Source organism: Nasonia vitripennis, chromosome 2 (genome assembly GCF_009193385.2).
Source record: "Nasonia vitripennis strain AsymCx chromosome 2, Nvit_psr_1.1, whole genome shotgun sequence".
NCBI lineage: Eukaryota > Metazoa > Arthropoda > Insecta > Hymenoptera > Pteromalidae > Nasonia > Nasonia vitripennis.
The window spans coordinates 30,160,070-30,185,911 of record NC_045758.1 but is presented as its reverse complement, the minus strand read 5'-3'; the positions used below and the strand labels follow the sequence as shown (position 1 = coordinate 30,185,911).

The 25,842-nt window shown below is 42.9% G+C and overlaps 5 protein-coding genes and 2 non-coding genes across 8 annotated transcripts; 3 read left to right on the top strand and 4 right to left on the bottom strand.

Moving 5' to 3' along the window:
- Positions 1–51: 51 nt before the first annotated feature.
- LOC100117331 (nanchung) lies at positions 52–6,906 on the bottom strand. Of its 2 annotated transcripts, none has more exons than XM_032597315.1 (17): positions 6,614–6,906; positions 6,361–6,539; positions 6,200–6,290; positions 5,953–6,129; positions 5,701–5,890; positions 5,339–5,492; positions 4,283–4,537; positions 4,132–4,214; positions 3,523–3,993; positions 3,241–3,406; positions 2,908–3,169; positions 1,935–2,116; positions 1,669–1,799; positions 1,418–1,543; positions 786–1,332; positions 477–721; positions 52–400 (listed from the first exon to the last, which is right to left on the bottom strand). In XM_032597315.1, the coding sequence occupies exons 1-14, from the start codon at positions 6,702–6,704 to the stop codon at positions 1,531–1,533; spliced, it is 2,445 nt and encodes an 814-aa protein (XP_032453206.1). In that variant the 5' UTR covers positions 6,705–6,906; the 3' UTR covers positions 52–400; positions 477–721; positions 786–1,332; positions 1,418–1,530. The 2 variants fall into 2 exon arrangements, with proteins under 2 accessions (XP_032453206.1, XP_001606102.2); XM_001606052.6 differs by having other exon boundaries at positions 1,683–1,799; positions 6,614–6,892.
- On the bottom strand, positions 112–905 carry LOC103315733 (coiled-coil domain-containing protein 103). The gene is made up of 3 exons (XM_008206105.4): positions 786–905; positions 477–721; positions 112–400 (listed from the first exon to the last, which is right to left on the bottom strand). The coding sequence occupies exons 1-3, from the start codon at positions 903–905 to the stop codon at positions 112–114; spliced, it is 654 nt and encodes a 217-aa protein (XP_008204327.2).
- Positions 6,907–7,788: 882 nt separating the features above from the next.
- On the bottom strand, positions 7,789–7,862 carry TRNAT-AGU. The gene has a single exon. It is a non-coding gene; the product is annotated as a tRNA-Thr (tRNA).
- A 487-nt stretch (positions 7,863–8,349) lies between these two features.
- TRNAP-AGG lies at positions 8,350–8,422 on the top strand. Its single transcript has one exon. It is a non-coding gene; the product is annotated as a tRNA-Pro (tRNA).
- Positions 8,423–9,079: 657 nt separating this feature from the next.
- On the top strand, positions 9,080–20,761 carry LOC100121922 (uncharacterized peptidase C1-like protein F26E4.3). Its single transcript, XM_031924461.2, has 8 exons — positions 9,080–9,508; positions 17,472–17,776; positions 17,844–17,907; positions 17,986–18,181; positions 18,259–18,554; positions 18,638–18,843; positions 18,924–19,081; positions 19,169–20,761. Coding segments are annotated over exons 1-8 (1,359 nt in total). The 5' UTR covers positions 9,080–9,506; the 3' UTR covers positions 19,301–20,761.
- A 92-nt stretch (positions 20,762–20,853) lies between these two features.
- On the top strand, positions 20,854–24,574 carry LOC100121908 (venom acid phosphatase Acph-1). The gene is made up of 6 exons (XM_001605465.5): positions 20,854–21,116; positions 21,180–21,281; positions 21,348–21,613; positions 21,698–21,851; positions 21,935–22,264; positions 22,342–24,574. Exons 1-6 carry the CDS (start codon positions 21,009–21,011, stop codon positions 22,543–22,545), a joined length of 1,164 nt encoding a protein of 387 aa, XP_001605515.2. The 5' UTR covers positions 20,854–21,008; the 3' UTR covers positions 22,546–24,574.
- LOC100121888 (venom acid phosphatase-like) lies at positions 22,649–24,326 on the bottom strand. The gene is made up of 5 exons (NM_001161675.1): positions 24,207–24,326; positions 24,032–24,142; positions 23,704–23,969; positions 23,122–23,617; positions 22,649–23,047 (listed from the first exon to the last, which is right to left on the bottom strand). Exons 1-5 carry the CDS (start codon positions 24,294–24,296, stop codon positions 22,796–22,798), a joined length of 1,215 nt encoding a protein of 404 aa, NP_001155147.1. The 5' UTR covers positions 24,297–24,326; the 3' UTR covers positions 22,649–22,795.
- Positions 24,575–25,842: the final 1,268 nt, after the last annotated feature.

Here is a 25,842-nt window from a genome sequence, read left to right as displayed (position 1 = left end):
TATTTATTTTTACATACACTCTTGAAAATAGCACAGACGCGAATAAAAACGTCGATAAAAGAGATGTTATTAGTTTTTTTTTTTCAAATCGTACATTCTAATCAGTGACCGTTACAGAGAAACGCAATACTTGCTCATGAGACGTTCGACGGTCTCGGTCTCCGCGCTATTCCTAGCGAAAGCAGCGAAATTCTCAAACAAGAGCTGCAAGCAATTTTTTCCCGATTCTGATATCATCGCCAAACTCAATGCGAATCTGTTACACTCGGTGAAAATCCGCAGGATTTCAACGACCTCTAAAAATACGTCCGGCGAGCAGACGTCCAGGCTGAGTTTGAAAAATTCTTCGAGAAATTCCGACGGCACCTCGACTTTGAAAAACTTCTCTCTCAGGCCTTTCCTGCAATCATAATAATCTCTAATTTTTGTCGCGTCATTAACCGTTCACTAATTTTCCATAAATATAATACGCTCACCTAAATCGGAGCAGGTACTCGAGCTTGTGGCTGTGATCCGACAAGTTTTTCCAGTTCTTCAGAAATTCCGCGCTGTTCTGCGGCTCGGTACTCTCGAAAACGTTATCGCAACGGCCGTCGTTCGGCGGACCGTAAATTTTTAGGATCTCCTCGTCGTCGCTTTTGCTGTAACAATGGTTCCAAGAGACGTCGGCCTTCTTTTGCATCTCCGAACGTTCCAGCGGCCTGAGATGCGCCGCTTGCACCTGTTTTGTTTATAGAAACGAACTTATAATTTGAAAAATTGAAAAATATCGAAGGGGAGCTTACCATGTCGCGGAAATGATCGTATGATGGAACTCGCTGTTCGATCGCCCGGAGTTTAGCGTCGTTTTGCAATTTGTACAATTCGTCGGCTCTCAAGGCCCTGTCCAGCTCGTTCTCCAGCATTTTGAAGTCTATCGGTTTTTTTAGATTGCTCATCTTTTTTCGGAGGGATGATCGTCTCTGAGGAAAACGCGAACTGCGTCGTATTGCGTTTCCAAGCTGTGGTGTCGTTGTCATAGTTACGGTGAGATGTTTGACGAGCGTGGATACGATGGATCGAGTTACGCCGGATAGTTTTCAAGCGAGACGTGATTGTAGTCAATGAAACAACTCGTATTGAATATATTTACAAGAGCGCTTTATTATATACATAGAAAAATTCTCATTGTATAATAACGGCTTTGTCCTTATTGTCCTTATCGGCCATCTGCTGCTGGAGCTTTTCAGCGTCTTCTTTCGCCTTCTGCAGCTTGTCCTTGCGTCTCTTTATCGATTTTATGTGTATCCTCTTCATTTCCAGGATGTCCTTCATCTCCTCCTTATCTTTGTCCTGGAATATTGAAATTTCGTTTTCTCAGCGATTTCCTCTATTTTTCGAGTGAAAATCGGCATTCGTACTACTAAATCATCCTTACAGTTTGATTCAACCTCAGTACCAATGCCTTACGCCCATCGGACATCGGTTGCGAGTAAACGTTCAGTTTCTTCAATCTCTCCGCCGGGGCTACTCCTCTCTCCACCACGAGAACTATCCTAGCCCACTGTACACAGTACAAAAGCACGAATATAGAAAAGTTTCAAGACGCTACTGCCCATCAGTTAAGAAAATCTCGCAAGCACGAAAATCATCCTAAAATCTTCCGAAAATAACCCAAACAGTCATTACCACCACTTACGCACCTGTCTCTGCCACTCGTTCCTCGTTTCAGCGATCTTCTGGTAGGTATTGCCCATCATAGCGATGAGCATGTTCACCAGTAGAACCGACACAATGGCCATATACACGACGAAGAGACACTGCAACACGCGCACACAAATTTCCAGAGTAAACAACACGTCGGCCCAAAAAAAAAAAAAAAAACGAGCGTCAAAGGCTGTATTAGTTAAGACGATCGCGCGAAGAAAATTTAAGCAGCAGTGGAATGCGCTCACCTTGGCCAACATCTCGTGCTCGGTGTTCTCGAAAGCGTCGTAGTAATCGCCGAAATTCGTCATGCTCATGAGGAACATCGCCATGATGCTCTCCATGGCTGACGGTAGTGGATTAGCTTTGCTGTCGTCGACACCCTCGGGCGTGATCGGATTGTCGAACGACAGGAAGATTATGTAGTAAGCTGCAACAGAGAGTGTAAGTATGACAATCACGTGCTGACCTAGTTTTTTGCGGACGGGCATCGCGGAAAATACCGAATTTTTCACGCCAACTAAGAAGTTCAGAAATAAACGCGACGATAATGATTCTTTTATGTGCATCTCATACTGGGTCAATTAAGCGAGATCTTGATGATGGTCTCGCCTCGCGAGTCGTTAAAAAAATGTTAATGAAGAGAAGCTCGTATAATCCCCCGAAAAGCTCGAAATTCCACGCGGGCTGATTCATCGTCGACGCGACTATATATCGGCACGCGAAAAACGCGCGAACTGTGGCACGCTGCCATTTCTCGCAGCGGCGCATAGGCGGTGATTCAGCCGGTGAGAGTAGAAAATGCGTAAACTCGCGATTACCTAATCCGTTGCGTATATAGAGTGTATACAGCTGATCGACCTTGGCGTGGGTGTATCGGAGTCGGGGGATTTTAATTGGGATGTGGCTGCTGGCAAGTGGAGCTGATTGAGGGGGAGATTTCGTTCTTTCGTTTTTGAATAATTTAGGACAATTGGACGAATTGAGGGAGCAAACAGAATTCTTTCTTGTTCGGCGCTGATGACACGCGCGCTTTGCATAATATTCAGGATTGATTGCCAAGAACACGTATGTTTGACATTTCTCGACAACGTTGCGAGCGCTTATTTTTAAACTCGTTAGTCACACACGCGTATTGTGCACATCATGATCAAAAGCGCACTCGACCCTTGTCTTCGCCTTCCAATTAAGGAAACCGTGTCAGAGCAGCGATATGCATACCTTGAGAGAAGCCCATGACGAAGACCAGATAGATCGAGACGAATCTGAGCAGGTCACCCATGATCATCCTGTAGATCATGACGACGAAGGGCCCGACGGTCTTGAAGCCTCTGCAGAAGAAGAGGAAGTAGGGCGCGGTCGTGAGCATCACCACTACAGCGAGTATGTCCTCGACCTCGTCGGCGCAGGACATCCTCAGAAACGGAAAGGACAGGAGGATGCAGCAGGAGAAGAGAAACATGACGCGCGACGGAGCCGTCATCTGTATAATTATCAAACGGATTATGTATGCGTAAACGATAAACACGCGGAAGAACAACAATGGATTGTTACGAGATTCTCGATGAACATGTTGAGCCCGAGGAACCTCGCCTCTCGGAGCGCAGCGCATATGTAAAGTATAGCGCCGAATTCCATGAATATCTCGGCCGTCAGGCGGATTTTCGCCGAGGTACTGTTCATCTGCATGAGTCGGCAGTCTTCGGTTAGGTCATCCCACCTTGAAGACGTTTTTTTATTGACTGTGAGATTACAGCATTGTTGTGGATACGCGAGTCCTTCGCGAGTGTTTTTTTTTCTAATCGTCTATTCTAACGACAACAGAGTGATACTTACCAGTCATCGAGTTCCTTCTTTCCCTTCTTAAGAATCACGATATCGCTCGCGTTCAAATCGAAGGGATCACTCGCGCTGGTCTCGTTGACGTCCGCGTACAGACCTCCTGCGATATCGACGTAGTCGGTGTCGTTGCTCGTGAGGTTCTGCCTCGTCCAGATGTCCTTGATCGAGCCGCTGATGTTTGAAGCCACCTGGAGACTTATCCTCGCGAGTGAGTCCTCGGAGACGTTGCCGTACATCTTCATACCCATGACGAGTTGTTCGGCCAAGTTTTTCGCCAGAAGCGACGACAAGGTCTGCAGCTCTAAAGGTTCCGAGGTCGGAGTGATGGACTCGATGCTCGTGTCGTTCATGGGATGTGGTGTCGTGGTTGGAGCGTCGGTCTTCGTTATGGGACCAGGTCGGAGGGTGCAGCTTATCAGCGAGAGGATGAAGTAACAGAAGAAGAGGTAGAACTGCTGGTAGAACCTGCGGTCGTTATAGGCGTAACGTTAATCGATCGATCGTGGACGAAGAAGACAAACTACTTCCTCGTTATGAAAATTACACGTTGAAGCACTCGCGATTGAATCATCGCCTTTAATAAGCGCATATTGAGCGTAATACCTGGACTTGACGAAAGTATTCCACTTTGCGTTCAGTAGATCGATCAGCACGCCTTCCAGCAGTTTGAGATGCTCCTCTTTATCCTGCGAACAAACGGCCGTCGATCTCTCGCTCTAATTTCATAATAAGGTTTCGTCACGTGAATACCCACACCGAAAACGACCAAATTCAACGCCGAGTTGTTGCTGATCTTTCCGGTGTCCACGTCGATAGTGTCGATCTGAGAAAGCGGATAAGCCGCGCAGGTGATGCTACCGATCTGCCAGTAGATCTCGCGCTCGATGTTCAGAATATGGAAGAACATCTCCACCCTCGCGAGTTTGGCGGCTAGCGTTAAAGGTGTCAGTTGCAGGACGTTTCGTATCGACAAGGAAGAACCGACCTCGTAGGCCATGTCGAAGGTTTCCTGTGTGCGGAAAACGTTTATTCTGGATTAGATGCAGTCACTTTATCGTACAACCGATTCTCGGAAGCTCTCGAGACAACGCGCAATTTTCTCGTTATGCGTATATTATCGTACAAGAAAAACCGATTAGCGGTATCAACTCGCGATCGATTAGAAAGGCCACACGCGACTCTATGTAATTTGTAAATTCCTCGCGTTCGACTTCATCCGTAATAATAACAACAAGAAACGATCGTAAGTGTATTTTAAGACCGACACATACGCGAACAAGCTTCGTCAGGTATAGGCTAATAGCGTTTGCGGCTTCAAAGAAAAAAAGCGCTAAATTTAAAGAGCAAATTCGCGACGCCGAAAATACGAGCGCGCGTATGTGAGAATGATGGAAAAAAGAGAGAAGAGTTTGCGAGAGAATCCAGGTCGCTGACGCGCGCGAGAGTTTACGATAACGAGTTTATTTAAAAAATCTCGCGGCGGAGAGAAAAAGCGATGTTTTCTTTGCGGGAACGACAGTCGATTTTTCGCGAGCCCGCACTAAAAATACACGAATTTTGTTTTCGCAGCGATGAAACAAGTGCGATGGGTGTCTGTGTGTGTTTTCGTCGTCGGAGAAAGCTCCCTGCGTGCCTGTAATGTTATTGTTTGGACTGCAAAAAGTGCAGCGCTAATAGCTGTTTACTTCGGTCAGTTTTTTGGAACTCGAAGGTTGAGCTTTTCGGGGCACCGGTGAAGTATGCGTAACGACTTTTTTTTCGTTGTAGTTACTTGGCATATTTTCTTTCGAAATACTTTTGTTAAACTCACGAGCTTTTCGTAAATGACGAGCATGTGGAGAACGGTGTTGCCGTTCGTGTCCTGGCTATCTGGATCGGCGCCTTTGGCTAGTATCAGCCGGTAGCATTCCTCCTGATCCAAACAGGCTGCGAAGCTCAAAGGATACTCGCCCCAGTAGACGTAACTGTTGTATCGAGTCGGATTAATCAATCATTTCAAAGTAAGATAAAGTCTGTATACTATACACAGAAAGCAAATTCTAAAGAATTATACAATCACTTCTAATTTTAGACTCTCTCGAATGAAGCATTTTTTTTCAGAGTAAAATTCAAATGAGTAATCATCGCATCGAATCACGCGAATCGCATAAAAACCGTTGGCTAATGAATTACCCATCGTAGTTGGTTTCCGAGCATACGCAGACCCATTCATGCTCGACGCTGTCGTTCCTAGAAGCCTTTTGATCTTCCGGACACATGAAGTTGCCGCAGCAACGCTCGTTCACGTTCGCTCCGCTGTCCAGCAGGAATTTCACCATCGACGGGTCTTCGTTCACTATCGCGATGTGCAGGACGTTCTCTCCTGGAAATTAAAAAAAAAAAAATTTTTTCAAAAGTAATTACGAGGTAAAAAGATCGCTATACCGTAGTATTCGTCATCGATGTAAATGTCGTTGATGAGGTTCGGATAGAAGCGCAGCAGCCTCTTCGCCAGATCCGCGTGGAGCTGCGTGGCGTTGAGCATGCAGAGATGCAGAATCGTCTCGCCCACTGCTCCTCTGTCGCTCAGGGTCCAACAGACGAGCTTGTATTTACTCTTGTCTGACGTCGTAGCAGAATTCGTTTAAATTTTTCAATTTACGACTCGATAGAATTTTCATAATCATCATACCGATTGTGTTTTCATCCGGCTCCGGGTCGTTAGCCATGTCCTTATCGATATCGTAGTCCTCGGGCTTCTCCATGGCTTTGAGCACGGGTAACTGCAACGATCGCATATCCCATTTAACGAAGTGTAACAATGGCTAATCGAACGAACCAAAAAGCCCTGACCATTTTGTGTCTCCCCCTTTCTTTATTCCTCAAGAGCACCAGTTTCGCTATGGGTATCCACTTGCCTTTGCCTCCGTTGTACAGAAACGGCTCGACTTTTGTCCTAATTGCGTGATCTATCTCAGCGTACTGTTTCGTTTGCGAGGCCCGCTTCATCATGTCCACCAGCAGACCACCACCTGCGCCACATATGCCGACGCATAAAACGAGTAAATAAACAACGAAGCAATAACAAGCGTTTCGCGGTATGTACCTTTGAGATCAACGAGTTTGTACAGGGCGATCGCACCTGCATCCGTCTGTTTTTTCACGCCGCTGGTGACGTTGCTCTCGGCGTTACCCATGTTTCAAAGGCCAACAATATAGCGTATCGCGTTATTATTAATAAAACTGACTAGTCGAAGCTGAACAAAACGTTGACGCTACGTTAGCGCGGCGAGTCATGAGTGTATATTAACCAGGAATTTTACGCTCGGCTGAACCCACGTGACGTAGAAACGAATTATCGATCAAACTGTTTTCTACGCCGACGATGCAACGGCGCGACAATATAAATAATTGTTCTTTATAATGCATCTAGATTATGAATTTATTAATTTTGGAATTTTAATCAAGTGTGTGTAAAAACAGGATACGCCGTTGTAATATTAATTTGCGAGCCTATAAAAAGATCCAGATACGCAGAGCCTGAGGTTATGCGTAATCTGTATTAATTAACGTGTAACTTTATTTTCTCAAATTTTTTTTTCGTATCGGAGAGGATGTCTGAAAGTTTCTTTCGCGTTAATTGGATGCGATAGTGAATCATTACAGCTTTGTAGAAGGTATCGCTATATTATGCGCGAAAGTATGTCCAAATTATGCGACGTCTGCTTTGGGATAAGGCTTCCTGTTGCGATATGTCTTTGGATTGCATGTTTTCGCGCTGTTTGATTATCTAATTGGCGAAAACTAATGTTTATATCGAACTGATAATTGCTCGCGTAATGACTGTGTCGGCAGGAATTATAGGTGTTGCTTGTTAAAACAAGCAATGGTATTAGATACAAATTAGTGAAAATAAATTTTAGCGTCGTTATATACGCAGACAGGAAAGCTAACGACAATAGAGGGTAGGATAAAATATACTAGAGGATCATTCGGTTCCCAGCAGCCCACCGGAAGTCGAGTTAATAAACTTAAAAGAGTATTGAAATTTCTCTGGAATTGTGCATCGATCGGAAAACGTTCAATTAACAAATTTCCGCGCGATTTTATTGAGCATAGAGCGTTTGAAATAAAAATGTTCCTTTAAAAATTAAAAAAAAATTAATTTTTCATTATAAATTTGATTAATTTTGCATGAGATATTGCACAAATGGCTAAAGGTGCAATAAAAAAAGCAAAAATATAGTTTAAGGTGATGCCAAGCACTCAAACCTTATCACTAGGCCCCGGGGGGATTCGAACCCCCGATCTCCTGTTTACTAGACAGGCGCTTTAACCAACTAAGCCACGGCGCCGTTGGCGCAGAGTTACGTAAAGGTCTGTCATAATTTTGAAGAAATCGATAAGATAAAACTCGTCATGAGTAATGCGCAATTATACTGCTCGAAATTAAATGAGATTGTTTTTTGTCGAACAGTGATTTATCGGCGTGAAAGTCGCAGATTTGAAGATTGTTTGTCGTGATCCTTTATATTATTATTATTTTTTTTTATCTAATGCACATCTACACTTTTGTATTTATAAGAATTAATCGATAAAACAGAACAGCTAATATGCAATATCGTTTAATGTTATATCTAATAAACAAAAATAAATAAATAAATGCTTTATTTACAGCAAATCAACCATTCTAACGAACGAAGAGCAGCCAATTTCAACTTTAATACCAAACAAGCGATCAATTAAAACGAAAAAAAATGTTTGTCCGAAATCTTACAAAATAAGGGTTTTTTTTACATGTCCCGTTTGTTACATGCTTACTAAAAAATAGAATCCTCGCGAGGCTCGTTGATCTAGGGGTATGATTCTCGCTTAGGGTGCGAGAGGTCCCGGGTTCAAATCCCGGAACGAGCCCCGAAATTTTTTCCATTTGTTCGAAAGCCCCGAAACCGCATTTTAGCGCGATCCTCACGTGCGAATTAACTTTTCGCTCGTTATATTTGCTGTAGAGGTTTACAGACCGATTCGCGACAGCTGGGAAAAGAACTATATAATGCAAGAGGTGAATAACTCGCGAATCGACTGTGTACAGACAGACGGTAAAATGAAAGAAGACACATCAGCGCCGCGCGGGTCATATCTCGCATATGCATGTAAGAAGATACGGCTGTGCTCGGTGAGACGGATCGTGACCGTCTCGGTACGTCTCTATACTCACTTCTATATTGATATATAGGAGCCGTGCATTAGTTTCTTAAATTTTGATGCACGTCGATTTTGAAAATTTTAACGAAAATTTTCAATTCAATCGCACCTAATGAAACCGTCCTATATGATTAGTGAAATCTCGTTCAACCACCTGGTGCAGCAACGTATCTCCCCGAAATACCGCGAAACGGCATCTCATCACCACGTCCCCAAAATGAAAAGTAAACAGAACCGCTCGCGCGAATGCACCGCAGCTCGTCATCAAACGCAGATCATCATCACCTATACATAGTAGTACAGACGCGCAAGCATACCTCTACAACACTTCTAAAGCGCTCCGAAAATTCCGGAGCGGGAGTATACAGCGAGTGCGATCTCGGTGGGGAGTACAGCTCAGCGCGCACGACGATGCTCAGCGCGCGTAGAACAGAAGGAGCTGCTGATGCCTCGTCGTCGTGTGTCATCCGCCGTCTCTCTGTCTCTGGCTGTGTATGTGTGTGTGTGAGAGTGTTTCTGGTGCGCGAACCGAATTGTACTGCGCGCGCGATATACGAGGGTTCGCGTTTACTCACCTACCTACCGGGGGTCAGTGAGGCTCGCGCTTTCGAGTTGCAAGCACTGCGCCGCTGCTCTGCTCTGCTGACGCGAGGCTCTCGTGGTTTATTGTTTCGCTGCTTCTTCTTCTTCTTCTTCTTCTTTTTCATTTTCGGTTTTTTCGAATTCGCTCTTCGACTCGTTGGATTCTCCGAGGAACAGGCTTGGAAGGATCGCTACGCTGGATCCTGCCTACGATGTGAGTGTTATCCTTGAATTATTATTTTTATTTATTTTTTTTATCGTTATTGAGAGGAACAAAAACTGAATACTCTCATCAGGTGTAATGAAACAATAACGGCGCTTATCTCGCGCGGAAAATTGCATACCCTGGAGAGAGAGAGAGAGAGAGAGAGAGAGACAGCAGATAAAGCGTCGTTGTTATATTATACGAGAAGAAGAATAAGAAGTGGCTTTTCGCAATTCGTGTGTTTACCTTGATTTATGTATACCGAGCGATTTATCGGCCAAGACTCTCTCTCTCTCTCTCTCTCTCTCTCTCTCTCTCTCTCTCTCTCTCTCTCTCTCTCTATCTCTTTGTCTGTTCATCTATATGCATACAGAGAGATGCACCGGTCGAAATAGCGGATATGCAGATCGATAGATCAAAGCGCGCAGTGCACTGCACACCAGGCCCATAACTCGGCATAATAGCCGGCCGCAACGATTACGGGCCATTACTAAACAATAATAGCGCGAAGAGCGAGTAATAGGACTGCGCTTTTACCCGCGAGCTAAAAACAAAAAAAACCGCGCGTGGCATAGCAGAAAATTCCTTCGCTACCGTTATTTCAAGAAGAAATCGGTATACGCATCGTTAATGCGCTATTTCGCGAAAGACGTCATCCTCTCTCTCTCTCTCTCTCTCTCTCTCTCTCTCTCTCTCTCTCTCTCGAAGAATCTTTATAACAGTGTCGCTGTTTTTGTTGTTGTTATTGTTTCCTCGTGTTCTTTTTTTCGCTCCCGCGACTGTTTACCGATTCGCATACGAATTGAGTGCGTCTTCGAAGCCTCTCAGTAATAATAGCCGCGCGGCAGCTCTCGCATCGTAAAACCGATTTTTTTTCTCGCCTAAAAAAATGCGAACACCTTGAATCCCGGAGAAAGCCGCGTTCGGACTGACGCGAATACTAAAATTTGACGTAAGTGACGCAATAGCCGACGCATAGCAGAGACGATTCGTCAAAGGGTATATAGAATCGTTGCACAGTAGCTGCGTACATATACCGATCGCCGTGAAATTGCATCACGAGAGAGCGGAATTAACCTTTGCTGTTATCGCGCTGTGTACACATCGATTTAGCACTTGTGGGGGGGTTTGTTATATACGTAGGAAAGGTCGTACCTCTTTTTTTTTCGTTCCGAAGAAAATTGAAAAATTTCCTCGACGTCGGCGCGATAATAATAGCGGCGGCAGGTCGAAGGTGTAATGAAAGGGAACACAGGCAATATCTAGGCCTCTCGACGCAATTGCGCGCAGGTGACATAACGCGCGCCGTCGGCTTATGCCAAAATCCGAGCTGCTGAACCTTCGCAACACTTGGCCGTTGGAATGATCGGAAGTGCTGGTGTAGGTATACTTTTATTCTTGAAAAAACTAGATGATGTTCTAAGGTTCAGCCGAGAGAGTTGTTTGTTTTCCGAACGTGTGCCTTCGCGCCGGGAAATGTAGGCCGACTCGATAAAAATGGTCGCAGTGAGCGTTGCATCGAGGAAATAATGGAGATCGAATGAATGAAAGTTTTTCTGGGCGACTCGCCAAAGCCGCACACTTGCTCTACCGGTGTGTCTATATAATGTCTAATTTAGTTTTTAGAGATATTCCAGCGCAAACTCTCCCGCGCTTGTTAACTCGTTACTGTCATTCACGCCATTTTCGTGCACACGAGAGCTGCGATTTATTCGAGCCCCTAAGCGGTTTATTACATATCAATCTAGTTAAAGTAAAAAGCACGCACACGCACGTCTTACGCAAGCCAGCGAAGCGAACTGAAAATATCGAAGCTTTTTTCACTTCGAGTCGAGAGCTGCGCGATGTGTAATTAATTAACATAGCTTCGCGCGCTCACAAAGCCGCGCGTTTACGCGCTCACCTATTTCACGCTCTCCGCTGAATGTAACAGGCGTCAAAGATTACGCTCTCGATATCCGCGTGTGCATACGCGTATAACACAGGAGCACAAGCGTTTCATCGTTCGAATGCAGAGCTGCGTGCGGCACTGCACTTTTTCCTCCCGTTTCTTTATACCTATATAACATTCGCGCCGCTGCCTCGCCGTGTCAGCGTCTTGTCAACGAGTCGCTCGTGTGTGCATGTTGTAAAAATTTGTTTTCCGGTGGGGGGAACGAACGTCTCAATGAATTTTTAACCCTCGCCTTACAGTACTCTATTGGAAAGTTCGAAAAAATCGGTCTAAGAGGCTTTAGCATGGTAATTTTCGAAAATTCGATCGGCTAAATAAATATTTCTCTCCGAAAGAGGAATGCCGAGTATATCGCGAAAAAAGATTACTCGCGTAATTCAACGCGTATTATGAGCGCCGCTGCTGATGTTGCCAATGGACGCGCACATTGCCCGAAAAGCCTTGCGCGGGTGAATCCAGGGCGCCAGGCGCGTCGCTATTATTAGGCGTAAAAGTATTTAGACTGGACATGCAAAATTCGCGGCCGTCGCGCATACCGATATGTACGCATAACTGGGGCAAAAAACAGGAGAGGCTGCGATGCAGTTGTTCCTTTGTGGATCGATCTCTTTCTCCGATTATACTCGCGTGCACGGATCTGCGGGTTAGCCTAGTTTCTACGGCTTCTCCTATCTTTCGAATGGTAATGAGTATACGCGCATCCTGGAGCGAAATTTCGTAGAGGCATCATTTTTATTTTTTCGACGCTGAGTCATCCGCGCGCAGCACACACGGCGTCGTGATAAGCGCTGGTTTCGAATTCGAAAAAAATATATTCTCAACGATCGGCGTATCTCGATGCATTGCGATCGATTACGGGCTCTTATCTTGAATGCCGAATTTTTGCCGGTTCGCCGAGCGTTAAAATAGACTTGAGAGTATGCGTATTCGCAAGCCTTTCTCAGCTCAATCATGGAAATCCGCGGTAATGAATCACGTGCAGCGCGAGTTTTTATCGCCGATTCTTCCGGCGCTTAGACGATCGTATACGTCAGGTCTATAAAACAAATTCCGCGCTGTCGTCAGTGCAGCAGCGCGAAACTATTAGGCGAGACCGAAGACCCGACCCACGCGCTCAAGAGTGTATTTAAACAAAGTATACATTTTTTTTTTCGTGAGCGTAACCGATCCCGAGTGTTTATACGATACCCGTATCCTGCAATATTCGGAGGTTCTCTCGAGTGCGCGCGTATTAGCATAACAAAGTGGAGAACGGCGCGTTCGGTTACCGATCTCTTCCGACTTTGCCGATTACTTCACATATAACGCGCGCGGGGGTCTCGACGTCGCTGCAGGCGGATTATTATTTACGTAGCCGGCCGCGATCGGTATCGCGATCGTTATGCTCTTATTCTCTCTTCGAGCTGTGTGTGTGTGTGTACGTACAACAATGAGGAGGGAGAAAAGGTTCGATGGAGTTTTAACGATTGATCGGTTCGCTGAAATTTAATTTCGTTTTGAAATATTACTGCGATCGGCTTATCGTTGAAACTCCGTTGTAATTTCGATCGGTATACTCGTTTAGCGAAAATAAACACTAATTTCTTTAATTGCCTAGCGCTACAGTGAAATCAGCGCGTATGTATGCATAAACGCTAATGAAAACCAAACAAACTAACGAACAATCACAACGGGGAAGCTCTAGGACGATCTCCGTCTCTCTTAGCGGCATAAGGCCGCGCGTATTAATATCCATACGCGCATCTGAATATCTAATACTTTTCATTATTAGTTACAAAGCCGAGCCATCCATCCAGAGTCGGAGCTGATGCCTCAATGACTGCTGATTTATCGTCAGTCAACGCACACACACTACGCAATAAAATTCCCGCAGCTTTTCTTCCTCCTCGCTTTTTTTTTTATTCTCTGCACTTTTCGTCAACGCGATAAAAAGCCCAGTTAGTGCGCGCGGCGCAATGAGCAATGAACTCGCGAGGCGTGTGTATCAGGGACAAACACACGCATACCTGCGCTTGTGTATACACATTCAGCGGAGGAATTCGCTCCCGTATCTATCGCGAAGACTCGCCTTGATTTGATAAAGTGGCATAGCAATCCGTTGACGGAATATCATGCTTTTGTGTGTGTGTGTGGCTCTGCGTTGAATAATCTCAATCTCGTTTCTGGACTATACACGTCCTCGTGTGTCCTCGGCCTCGCATTAACCAAATTCGTTTATTTTTCCTCGCTCGCTCATCGACCAAGCGATCGTTAAGGCTCGTCGCGTGTGTAAACACGCCAGGAAGCATCTTCAATAACGCGTCGTGCAAAAAATCGGTTGCGGCTACTGTGTTTTTTTAGGATCTAATGCCTGCGCCGTTCGACGAATTAACATATATTGGTATCGCTATGGGTATTAATCGAGCGTAACTTTCCGCCCGATCGTTATCGTCCTCTAATAACACACGGAATCCGGAATCAGACGCGTGTCCCACATCGTGATGCTGTTTACACACGGGATTAGAAGAGCCGGCGCCTGTTACAAAATCCGTTGAATCCATTAAGCCTCATCATCATAATCGTCGACAAATTCGATTAGACGTCCATATAACGTCTCCGGCGATTAATTAAGAGACGTCGATGATACGCGTATAATATCTGCGTCATCGAATGCACCCTATCTCGAGCTATCGCACGAGTCCGCACCTTAGCTTTTTATTTATAGACGTGTATATCGGGAGTCGCGCGCGAATATAAACGTCATCCGCGTGTGTCTCTCTGATTCATCGGCTGAAGTCATTACTTACGCCCACTACAATGCGCTGCGCAGAGCTTGAAATTCCGGCGATCGGTATGAAAATATCATGCATATGTTACGGCCTTTATACGTTGATTTTAGGCCTTGCGCTCTGCAGAGCCATTGCTAATTCATTAAGTGCTGCTACAGCTGCCGCTGTGATTTATGGTATTATGTACGTATAGCAGACGCTGCGGATCGGATGGAATATATCTGATCGAATAAAATGTGCACAGGGTTGATTCTATTTCTGCCGCCTTGTTTGCAGTCGTTTGTCTCTTCGATAGGCATCTTTGCTTTACAAGCTATTCAATTATTCAAATGAGACTACGCGTCTCTGTATTATGTTATCCGCAGCGACTACTTTCGAGGGAAAGAGCGAGGGAAAAGGAAAAAAGGATTTCGGTGCGTAATGCATACGCATGATACCCGTGACTATCGGCCGTAACTTAGCCGCGCATTATAACCGCTGTTCTTAATATCTGCAACAAGTGGGTCAAGAACGTCATAGAGAGCTGTATACGCGCATGCGGCGCAGCCGCGGAGCTAATTGGTTAACTTGGACTATACATACGTGCGTCGACACGATGGCAGTTGAATTTCGTCTTGATCTCGAATCGTTACGTAAAAAGAAAATCCAGTGCGTCCACCCCGCGCTTGAGGCATTCCTGCGACTGTAAACTGTTATAGCAGCTGGAATTTCAGTTGGGGAATCCCGTCTGTGTATTAGGTATCTTTTACTCGCGTGCCGATCGCATAAGAGCTGAACTGGCGTATAATTTTTTTTTTCTTTCTGCTTCCTTCTACAGAAAGCTTTTTGCATAATAGTACAAATTTTGATTGTTTTTTTTTTAAATAAATAAATAACAACGTTTCAATTTTCATTCCAAAAAGCCATCTGGCCGCGTATCATATTCTCTCGCACTCGTATATAACCCAAATATAAAACAGCCCATCATCGGATATCCCACCCGCGCACCTGTCATCTGTGTCAAGTGCATCCAAAAACAATGCGCTGCCCAGATCCGTATCGCGCTCGCACAAACGGCTTCGAAGAATCTTCCACACTATATACACCTCCTCGCGTCTCGAAAATCTACACCGTCAGCACACAACATGATGCACATGTGTCGTCGCGCACGTGCCATCTACTCTCTCGAGTCGTAAAAAAGACACACGCGAAAAATACACACACACGTACGCTTCCGAATAAATAAGCCGCGTCGAGGGGGGGGGGGGGGGAGAAATAAAGCTTTTTCAATGGCTCGTCTGGCCTAATTGCGGCGAGCTGTCGACTGCATAGAGAGGCGCCAGTCGGATCGTTAATTCTCCTCATCACTTTGCGGCGGGTGTAAATCATTCCGCCAGCGGCGCTCCGGATGCATCGAATTATACATCCGAAGACTCTCGAGTGCTAGATGGCTTCGAGAGTATACCAGGGATAGATCTGATTGAATCGCGCGGCGAAAGGTGATCGCCTGTCTATACGATGCGGGTGTACAGATGGATGTTGCTCAATATTCTCGTGTATGCGTTAATAGATGCATGAGATGTATCGCGCGCAAATATGTTGTCGGGATTTTAAGTGCCGCTGTCTAGACACTTTTGAGCGAAACGATTATGGGTGGATAATGAAACGGCTGTGTAGTCAGTTTTTTTTTTGTTCGCCAAATAACGCTGCAGTCACTTGGTTGAGAACTTTTGGGATGTGCTCGTTAAAATGTTTTGCATGAAAATTGGGCTCTTCATCATGTACTGTCTGTCGACAAAGTATCTGACGTCAACTCTAAATTTCGATGCTGTTTGTATACAAGAGTACGTAACAGTACACTGAGGAAACTCGACTGATCGAGTGTTTTTACCGCGATTCATTGAAGGAAAGATACGTCACATGTAGGAAGGGCACTTCACGTCTATAAATAACGATGAGACCGTCCCAATGTTGTTATTTTCTCAAATCTTCAAAACAAGACGGGCCCGTCAAAACAATGTAGCATAACGTAACCCCTATAAAATAAATCATCTCCGCACAACACTATGCTGGAAAAGCGCCAAAGGCCTGTTCCGCGTATAATTCATGCCATAAGCCGCGCATCGTTGCAATTAAAAAGCGCCGATTAGCATCTCAACGGGCCGTGTATTTCAAGCCTACTGCGTGAGCGAATACCTCCAGCGTGTTGGGCTTCCGAGAAGACGACGTCTCGTCTGTGTCGTCTTGCCAAATGGCCTGTCAACGCGACGGACGCACTTTTTGGCACGCGACGTTAGATGCTATTAATCGTACGACAAAGTGTCTCTAATTATCGGCTGCTAGAGCAGCCGGTTGTGTTTGTAAACACTGCGAGTTTCTTATGGTTTTTTGGCAGTTTCGTAACAAGCGTCCCTCCTTGTAAGTAGGTATACGGGTATACGTATGGCGAGAGAATCTCATCAATCAGCTGCGTGACACACTGATGCCTCGTTTATTTCCGTTGATGCGCTGATTAATAAGAGGTCACTCTATAGATGACGGGGGAGGGGGGGGGGAGACTTTTAATAACTGCTATAAACTTTGTATTCGAGCCTATGATTGCCTCATGACTATTCATGAATTGAAATTTTTTTGTAACACAGTTTGCGTTCCTCACTGGCTGGACTGATGATTTAATTGATTCCGATTGGTATGATAATGCTATGCGACGATTACTCGATTAACGACGTTGTGACTTAATTTTTTCTTGAATTTCGAATCGCGTATATGGATGGATGCACGAGATCGCGTTTGATCGTCTTTGTTGCAAACCATCAGCCGTGATGAAAGTCAAATAGTCATTGCCGATTTGAGAAAGGATGTATTCGAATCGTTCGTCACATTTTTATGAATCCTTGGATTTTACGACGTAACAGGAATGCAATTTTCCGTGATTTATTGTGCAATAAATAACGAAAAAAAAAAAAAATTATAACGTGCCGCGAAAATCCGCGCTTTGCGTAAGCGCTTTTAACAAGTTAATTAACTTTGGCACTTTTTGTTTTGCAGCTTTGCTCGCACGCGTGCGGTTATACGGTACTTATTGCGTTTACGGTTAAGTTTAAAAATAAAATTTTAATAATTTTCGCATAATATAGACATGAAATTCGTGTACAGCGACGTTAAATTCAATTGCGCAATAAAAAGAGTTACGACAGTACCCTTAAAATATAACGTCATGTATCATCGTAAAATCGACCTAAAAAATCTCACCGCCTTTTCTCTTGTCCAGGTTAAGATTAGACACGACAAGGATATGCGGGCCGTTGGTCTGCCTAGCTGCCTTCGCGATCTTGTACTGCCAAGCTCGCCCCGACTACACGGGCCTAACAGGACCCTACTGTGCCACTCGTTACAATGAGCTCAACTGCTGTCCTGGTCGCATGGACAACTGCAGCGTGCCGATTCTGGGCACATTGTGCTACTGCGACGACTTCTGCAACAATCGCACCGACGACGATGCTGATTGCTGTCCCGATTTCTTCTCTTACTGCAAGGGTTCCGGTGACGATAGACCTGGCGACATCAATTTAGGATGTGAGCATCTTCATCTTGAGGTATCAGTCGATGGTTTTTGATGTACTGAATCAACGATTGCTTTTAGGGTGCTACGATAATGGAAGGAGATACGACGCTAACAAGACCGTCAAGAAAAACTGTAACGAGTGGTGAGTAATCGTTTGATTGATCGTTATATAAATATACGATAAATTGTACAGATGATAATGTGGTGCTTGGTTCAATAGCAAGTGCATCGCTCCAGACGGCGAAGGCGAGCTTCTCTGCGAGACTAATGTTTGCCTGATGGACCAAGAGATCATCAACGAGATCAACTATCTCGAGAGTCCTGGATGGATCGCCAGGAACTACTCCAAGTTCTGGGGCAGGACATTCGACGATGGATTGAAGCTCAGGCTTGGAACCATCAACCCATCTCAATCGGTAATGATACTTCACTCGACAGATATTTTCCAAATTCCAAAACAGAACAAACAACAATGGATCATACGAAATTCCAGACACGACAAATGCTACCGGTCACCCGACACTACAACCCGAATGACCTTCCGCGCGAATTCGACTCGAGAATCCAGTGGGGAAACGACATCACACCCGTTCAGGATCAGGGCTGGTGCGGAGCCTCCTGGGCTATCTCGACCGTCGACGTCGCCTCCGACAGGTTCGCCATCATGAGCAAGGGTATCGAGAAGGTTCAGCTCAGTGGTCAGCATCTGATCTCCTGCAACAACAGAGGACAGCGAGGCTGTAAGGGTGGATACCTCGACAGAGCCTGGCTCTTCATGCGCAAGTTTGGGTGAGCGACGAATCAACATTTGAATTCTAGACATAAGACATTTGAATTCTAGAACTAATCTTTGCGATCGCCAACGTTTTCAGAGTCGTCGACGAGGACTGCTACCCTTGGCTCAGCGGAAGGTCGGACAAGTGCAGAATACCCCGCAGAGGTAAGCTCTCCGACGCCGGCTGCCAAAGACGAAACTCGTACAATTTGCGAAACGAAATGTACAAAGTCGGACCTGCCTACCGACTTGGCAACGAGACCGACATCATGCAGGAGATCCTCACCTCTGGACCCGTGCAAGGTAAGAAGTTCGAACCAATTTCTTTGATCCCACGTCACTCGAGAGTATGTTCTCTATTTTTAACGACATGATTTTCACAGCTACGATGCGTGTGCACCGCGACTTCTTCCACTACGAGTCTGGAATCTACGTCCACTCGAGACCCTTCGACACTCGCCAGAGCGGCTATCATTCTGTGAGGATTGTCGGATGGGGCGAAGAGCCTTCGCCTTACAACGGCAAACCCATCAAGTTCTGGGTAAGCATAAACTCAAACCTAATAATCTCGATGTACTCAAAGATTACAATAAATTGAAAATGTTGATAAATTTATTCATTCCCACAGCGTGTGGCCAACTCCTGGGGACGAGACTGGGGCGAGGACGGCTACTTCAGGATCGTCCGAGGCAACAACGAGTGCGAGATCGAGAGCTTCGTCCTGGGAGTCTGGGCGAACACAGCTCGTAACGCAGTCTAGAGATGCCAACTGCAGCATTTAAGCCGCGATGCCATTATATCACTTTGAGTCATGCCTGCTGATAATTTCACAAGGAAAAAGCGGCCGACGACTCGTGTACTTCTCTTTTACACACCTTTCGTTTTAAGATTGCGAGATGATAGAGCGTTATTTATATATTACTGTACAACGTTAAGATTTTTTTTAATTTCATGTGATTATATACTTCGCGACCTTGCTTGTTCAGAGGTCCGTACGGCGTATAAGTGTGTCTCGTTTATTTTCGAATCTTCTCATATTTACGCGCGCTGTTTCGAGAAATCATTGCTCTTCTTTTTCATTTATTCCAAAAATTTTGTATCCTCTCCTTTCGTTTGATTCTCTCTTGTTTTTTTATCGTGCAACGATAGAAACATTTCAAAGATGAATAATCAAGTATTTATCGTCGCGTTACGTGTATTTATTAGTATACCATGTGAAAATCGCCGATGCATGTCTCTAATCTTAGATAAGGCTGTATTTTTATTCAGATTTTTTTTATTTATTTTAAAAGTAGCTATTATTTACGTAGAATATTATGAAAAGAAAACACGTAAGCTTACTCGAACGAACAAATTCAAGTGCCAACTTTTTCGAATTTTCAACTCTTGTCGAAAATAACATTTGCAAAGACAATCGTGCGAAGTAACACGCGAAGCCAATTGTATCAAAATTATTTTTTATGGGATAGTACTAGTTTTTATATCTATTGTATTAAATATATGCTGTGCCTTATTACAAAGGATATTCAAATGTGACAAATGTATAAATTTATGAATGATCATTCAAAATATGGACACATATGTCTGAATGATTGAAGTGCTTTTTAAATAAATCTTTGATTAATTTGATTATCTCGGCTACTTACTGTCATCGATGATGAAGCTACTCGTCTTTGATAAGAATCGTAAATTTTTTATTGAAATTTATGCATACGAATCTTGCTGACTGTAGATATTAAAAACTGTGTGTACTTAACAGCGCCTGCAGTTGTGCCAATCGTGCGATAATATTGTAGAAAATTTACAACTTTTTTGACACTACTTTTTACGTATGCATATATTTATGCTTTTCGCCAGTTCCAACAAGTAAAAGTCATATATCTACACACTAGTTAGAAATGCTAATATTGTGGAAACATTTTTTTAACTGTCGATTTAATGAACTTTATATAGCAGCGCAAAATTTGGCATATTCTTAATAAATACTGTAGATTTACTGATATTAGTTCGTTTATTCTAGAACATAATATGTGATGTAATAATTATGCAGATTAGCGAATAAGGCGTTATCATCAGTTTTTATAAAAGTATTTCTGCATATCTCTGACTTTACCTTATTTTAATAGAATGACCCCAAGATAGTTATTAGCGAAGGGAGTATACAAATGTAAACATTTGTTCACGTCGATGTAACCGTTAAATAAATGAAATATTTTATTTATCAACGAGTCCATATTGGCAAATCGTATACGCATGAGTTATTACAAACAGTGATTGAAATCAACATCGATGTTTCAAATTTCTCTTTGTTAATAGTACTATATACGTTTTGCGATTAGATTAATCCCACTCTATGACAGATTTCAACATGCAAGTTAGAATTTGATTGATAGTTATTCAATGACCCGCATGCAGTGAACATCTTGAATAATTTTCTCTATATTCAGTTTTACCAAGATAGCCTCGTAATGGCTTTTAAAAATAATTATTTGAGCTTGTCCCTCATTTTTTATTGCGCTAGTTTCGTTTTCGGTGACCCTGTCAACGCGAATTATAAAATAGAACTTATTCAAGTGGTAAGATAAAAGTTGTGATTAATTGGTTTTTAAAAATAAAACTGTGTTAAACTTGTATAAAAGTTATTCAGACATGGTGCAAGGACACCCATAGACTGCGAAGCTCGATTACTGGGAACCAATGAAACGTTGTACAAACCATGGGGATTCGCTCAGTTGACGAATGTAAGTATATAGTAAGTCCTTGAACTACATCTTTGTGCATGAGCATATCATCATGATTTTTTTTAGCAAGGGATGACGCAGGAATACAAAATCGGTCAGATGCTGCGGGAAAGATACAACAATTTTCTCCCAGAATTGTATAATCCACGAGATATTTACGCGTATGCTTCCGGAGTGGGGCGGACAAAGGCATCTCTTCAGCTTGTACTTGCAGCGCTATATCCACCAGCTAAAGAGTTACAATGGAACAGCGAATTTAACTGGATGCCGATACAAATATTTTCCAATCCAAAGCCTTTGGATATACTCATAAGTTCTAAAAAATGCCCAAAGTTAGTTTTGTTTGAATATGTTCCGTAAGTTAATAGTGATTCGACGATATACATAAGTACAATAATTTTGTTATTCCAATACAGGTATAGAAAAACTTTGAAAGAATTATACGATTCAACGGACTTCAAAGTACTGGCAGCAGAACATGATGGAATCCGAGCAACCTTAAAAGATATTTTTGGAAATGAGTTCACATTCGACGACATTTTTTGTATTATCAGTGCGGTTTTAGTTCACGTAAAAATACGGACTGTTATTGTTATAAAATTTAGTCGTAAAAATTTATCACTACATTTTTTTTTTTTTTTTTTTTTTTTTAGAAAAACATGAAATTGCCTTTACCTCATTGGTACACCGACGAGATATATTCGAAGTTGAAGAAGGCAATAGACTTATACCTCGATTCTTTGTCTTACACCCCAGCCCTCAAAAGGTTAAACGGCGGCATGTTGGTGCGAAGATTCGTCGAAAATATGAACAACTCTAATATGGAATTGAAAAGAAGGAAAATTTACCTATACAGTGCTCACGACAAAACTGTACATGCTTTTGCAAGGTCACACGATCTAGAACTTGTCAAGCTCCCAGATTATGGAACGGCCGTAATACTAGAGAAATTGAGTGACGCACAAGAAAATCTTTATGTTCGGGTGAATAGAAAAATAAACATTCAGTCGAAGCGTTACACAACGCAGACTGTGTTTGTAATCTTTGATATTCTTTTCAGCTTCTATTATGGACTGGCGAACCGAAAAAACTGACTACTTTGAAATTGCCAAACTGCGCAGAAGTTTGTCCATTGAACGAGTACTTGGAAATTGTCGCTCCAATCTTGCCAACGGATGAGGAAATGCTGTGTCTATATGAAAATTTACAGCCGAAAGACTTGCAGAAGCTTTTTAATACAGATGTACCGAATATCGATGATTAATTCACGATGTTTGATTACCATAAGCAGATCAATGTATATTCACTCCTTTTTTTCATTCACAAAAATTTGCGCGGACAGTCGATGAGGAAAAAAGAAGAAAAAATATTTGCACACGAAATAATTTATTATTACACTAATTTAACAGTTATGTATACCAGTAATGCGGTTAACATAATGCCATAAATACACTATCAAGCTATTCATATACATTACACTTAGAAAAAAAATAATACTCTGGAAAATAGTTTTACTACTGTAAAGTGCCACGTGTTCTATTCTCTTTATCAAGAGCATCCCTTATTTGCTTGATGATTCCGGAAGCAACGTTGATTTCATTTCTTGTGATTTTAGAAGCAAGCGATCTTTTATCGCACTTTATGTCTTCATCGGAAGGAGTGACGTGAGCCAAAACTTTCTGGAAGTTTTCAAGAGTACATGGACTTCCACATCCTTTAATGGTCATCTCTTCGTGTTCACTCGGTTTTCCCTTATAGTACTTGACCTGTTTTAAGAACGTATATTCACATGAAGTCCACTGAATGCTTTAAAATTAAAATAACAACTGTTGCGACTTACCTTAACACTGTACACGCCATCGTCCTCGTGAAGCTCGACGAACACGGCGCTCGAATATTCCGGTGGGTGTGGATAATACAGTCCCAAAACTTGAAGTACTGCGGCGATATTTGTCTCGTGGCCACTGTACAGCTTGATCCTTTGATCCACGATGCTCTTGTCTCCTTTGCTGTACAAAACCATGTCGTCAATGAATTTTCGCAGCAACATTCCACCGTTCAGTTTCTTCAGCTCGTCGTTGAAACTGGCAATATCGTACTCTAGGTTGATACCATCGAGTAGTTTACCAGTAGGGAAGATTGTGTATGCCCAACTTGGCAGAGTTAGATTCATGGCGTACTCGGACATCAGAGCAAACCACAAAAAGTACAGATCGTTGGAGTTCTTAATTTCTTTGCCAGTTTCGATGGTCAAATTCCGCATCAAGGGTTCAAACACCCTGAGCTTGTTTTGGAATTCTTCCGATGCTTCAGCTCTTGCACGAGCTTCGAGGTACCTATAGAAAAATTTTCAATTTCACTCTCAAAAATATGTTTTTTTTCTATTCTATAAATCGTTTTAAATATTGCTCTTTCTACTCACTTGGGACACTCTTCGGGTACCATAAGGTTGTCGTCCAGACTGTGTACGTAGGTAGCAGGTATCGGCTGCCAGTGTAGGTCCTTGTTCCAATCTTGTGCGTCTTTGGGCGGGTAGAGAGCGGCTAAGACTAGCTGGAGACTCATTTTCGTTCGGTCGCTGTTGGTACTTCTAGCACTTACTTCCGATGCATGATAAATGTCACCCAAAAAATCACCGTAATGTTCTCGGAGATGTGCTCCCAATTTATATTCTCTCATTTTTCCGTTCTACGTACAGCAAATATATTAATCGATGCTGTGAGGAAAATCATATACATGTGCATACTTACATTTGTCAGTCCACCCAGTCTCATCGGTTCGAAAGGATCATTCTTGTGGGGATCGTTCGGATAAATCTCTAAGCCATTATCGTCAGGAGCACGATCGCCGTGTCTAAAGACCTGAAAGAACAGACAAATTTTTTACAAACAAATACTTTAATAATAAAAATATGAGGATACTTACAACATTCAACAGTTTCAGTTCAGCTTGGACGCTGCTGAAATAAATGACAAGAATAACGGCCAAAAGAGAAGATTTCATGATGAGAACCATCTTTTGAACCGATTTTCTAATAGCTCTATTAGGCATGAACCGCGCACCAGCATTTATATATCTCCGCGCGGCAATAAAAAAAATTATAATAACTTGATCGTGCTTTTCAATTCGTGACACGCGTGGCACATTATCGCAATTATCAAAAGATCGCCTACAGTTACTTTACGTGCAAACATTTTGTTACGCATATGTCAATATGACTGCCGGATAATATATTCAATCAACTAATATATGATGCAACTTTCCTTTTAATAAAACGATTCTTGTTATTTTTAGATCATTTTTGGTTTCATTGATATACAGAGGAAATGAGTACACTAGTACTCGGAAATATAATAGAGGTATTATTCGAATTATATTTCAATTCTTTATTTGTTAAAACTCTTAGAAATCATACGGTGGTGCGTTGAGGCGGAAATTTATCGATGATAAAGAAAAATCTAATTTTAAAATAAAAGAAGAAAAATTTATTTGATTTAATAATATTTATGACAGACTGTGCATGCTATTCGAGGTCGTCCAATCTGGCACATTTGCTTTTGCGAAGTGACATATATCACAATATTCATAAATAACATTTACTTTTTTATCTTTCAAATTTCAATAAATTGGCTTCACAAGTTCGCATAGTAATTGAAATTATTTGAAAAAGCCAAAAAAAATTCTACCATTTGCATTTTAATTTTGGATCTTTACTCAAGAACCGATTAACAAAATCATTTAAAATTTTAACAGTAGGCAACATTTTTTTATGAAGAGATCTTTTATCACACTTTATGTCTTCATCGGAAGGAGTGACGTGAGCCAAAACTTTCTAGAAGTTTTCAAGAGTACAGGGACTTCCAAATCTTTTAATGGTCATCTCTTCGTGTTCATTTGGCTTACCCTTATAGTACTTGACCTGTATATTAAAAATCAGCTTACATTAACTTTTACCAAATACAAAAAAAAAAATTAAAATAATGACTTGTAAAGTACCTTAACACTGTACACGACATCGTCCTCGTGAAGTTCCACTCCTGGCCACTGTACAACCTGATCTTTTGATCCACGATGCTCTTGTCTCATTTGCTGTACAAGATCATGTCGTCGATGAATTTGCGCAGCAACATTCCACCGTTCAGCCTCTTCATTTCGTCGTTGTAACTGAAAACTCGTACTCTAGGTTGATACCATGGAACAGTTTACCAGTGGGAAAAACGGCATTGGCCCAACTCGGAAGAGTTAGATTCAGAGAGTGCTCGGACATAAGAGAAAATTACAGTTAGTACATGTCGTTGGAGTTCTTAACTTCCCTGCCCGTTTCGATGGTCAAGTTTCGCATCAAATGTTCAAACTCTTTGAGCTTGTTTTGAAATTCATCAGACGATTCTGCTCTTTCTCGAGCTTCCAGATACCTGTATTATGAAATTAAAAACGTTTTGAAATGAATTGATCTAGTAAAAAACTCAAATTTAAAAAATTACTGCTACACACTTACTTGGGGCATTCTTCGGGAACCATAAGGTTGTCGTTCAGACCCTGTACGTAGGTAGCAGGTATT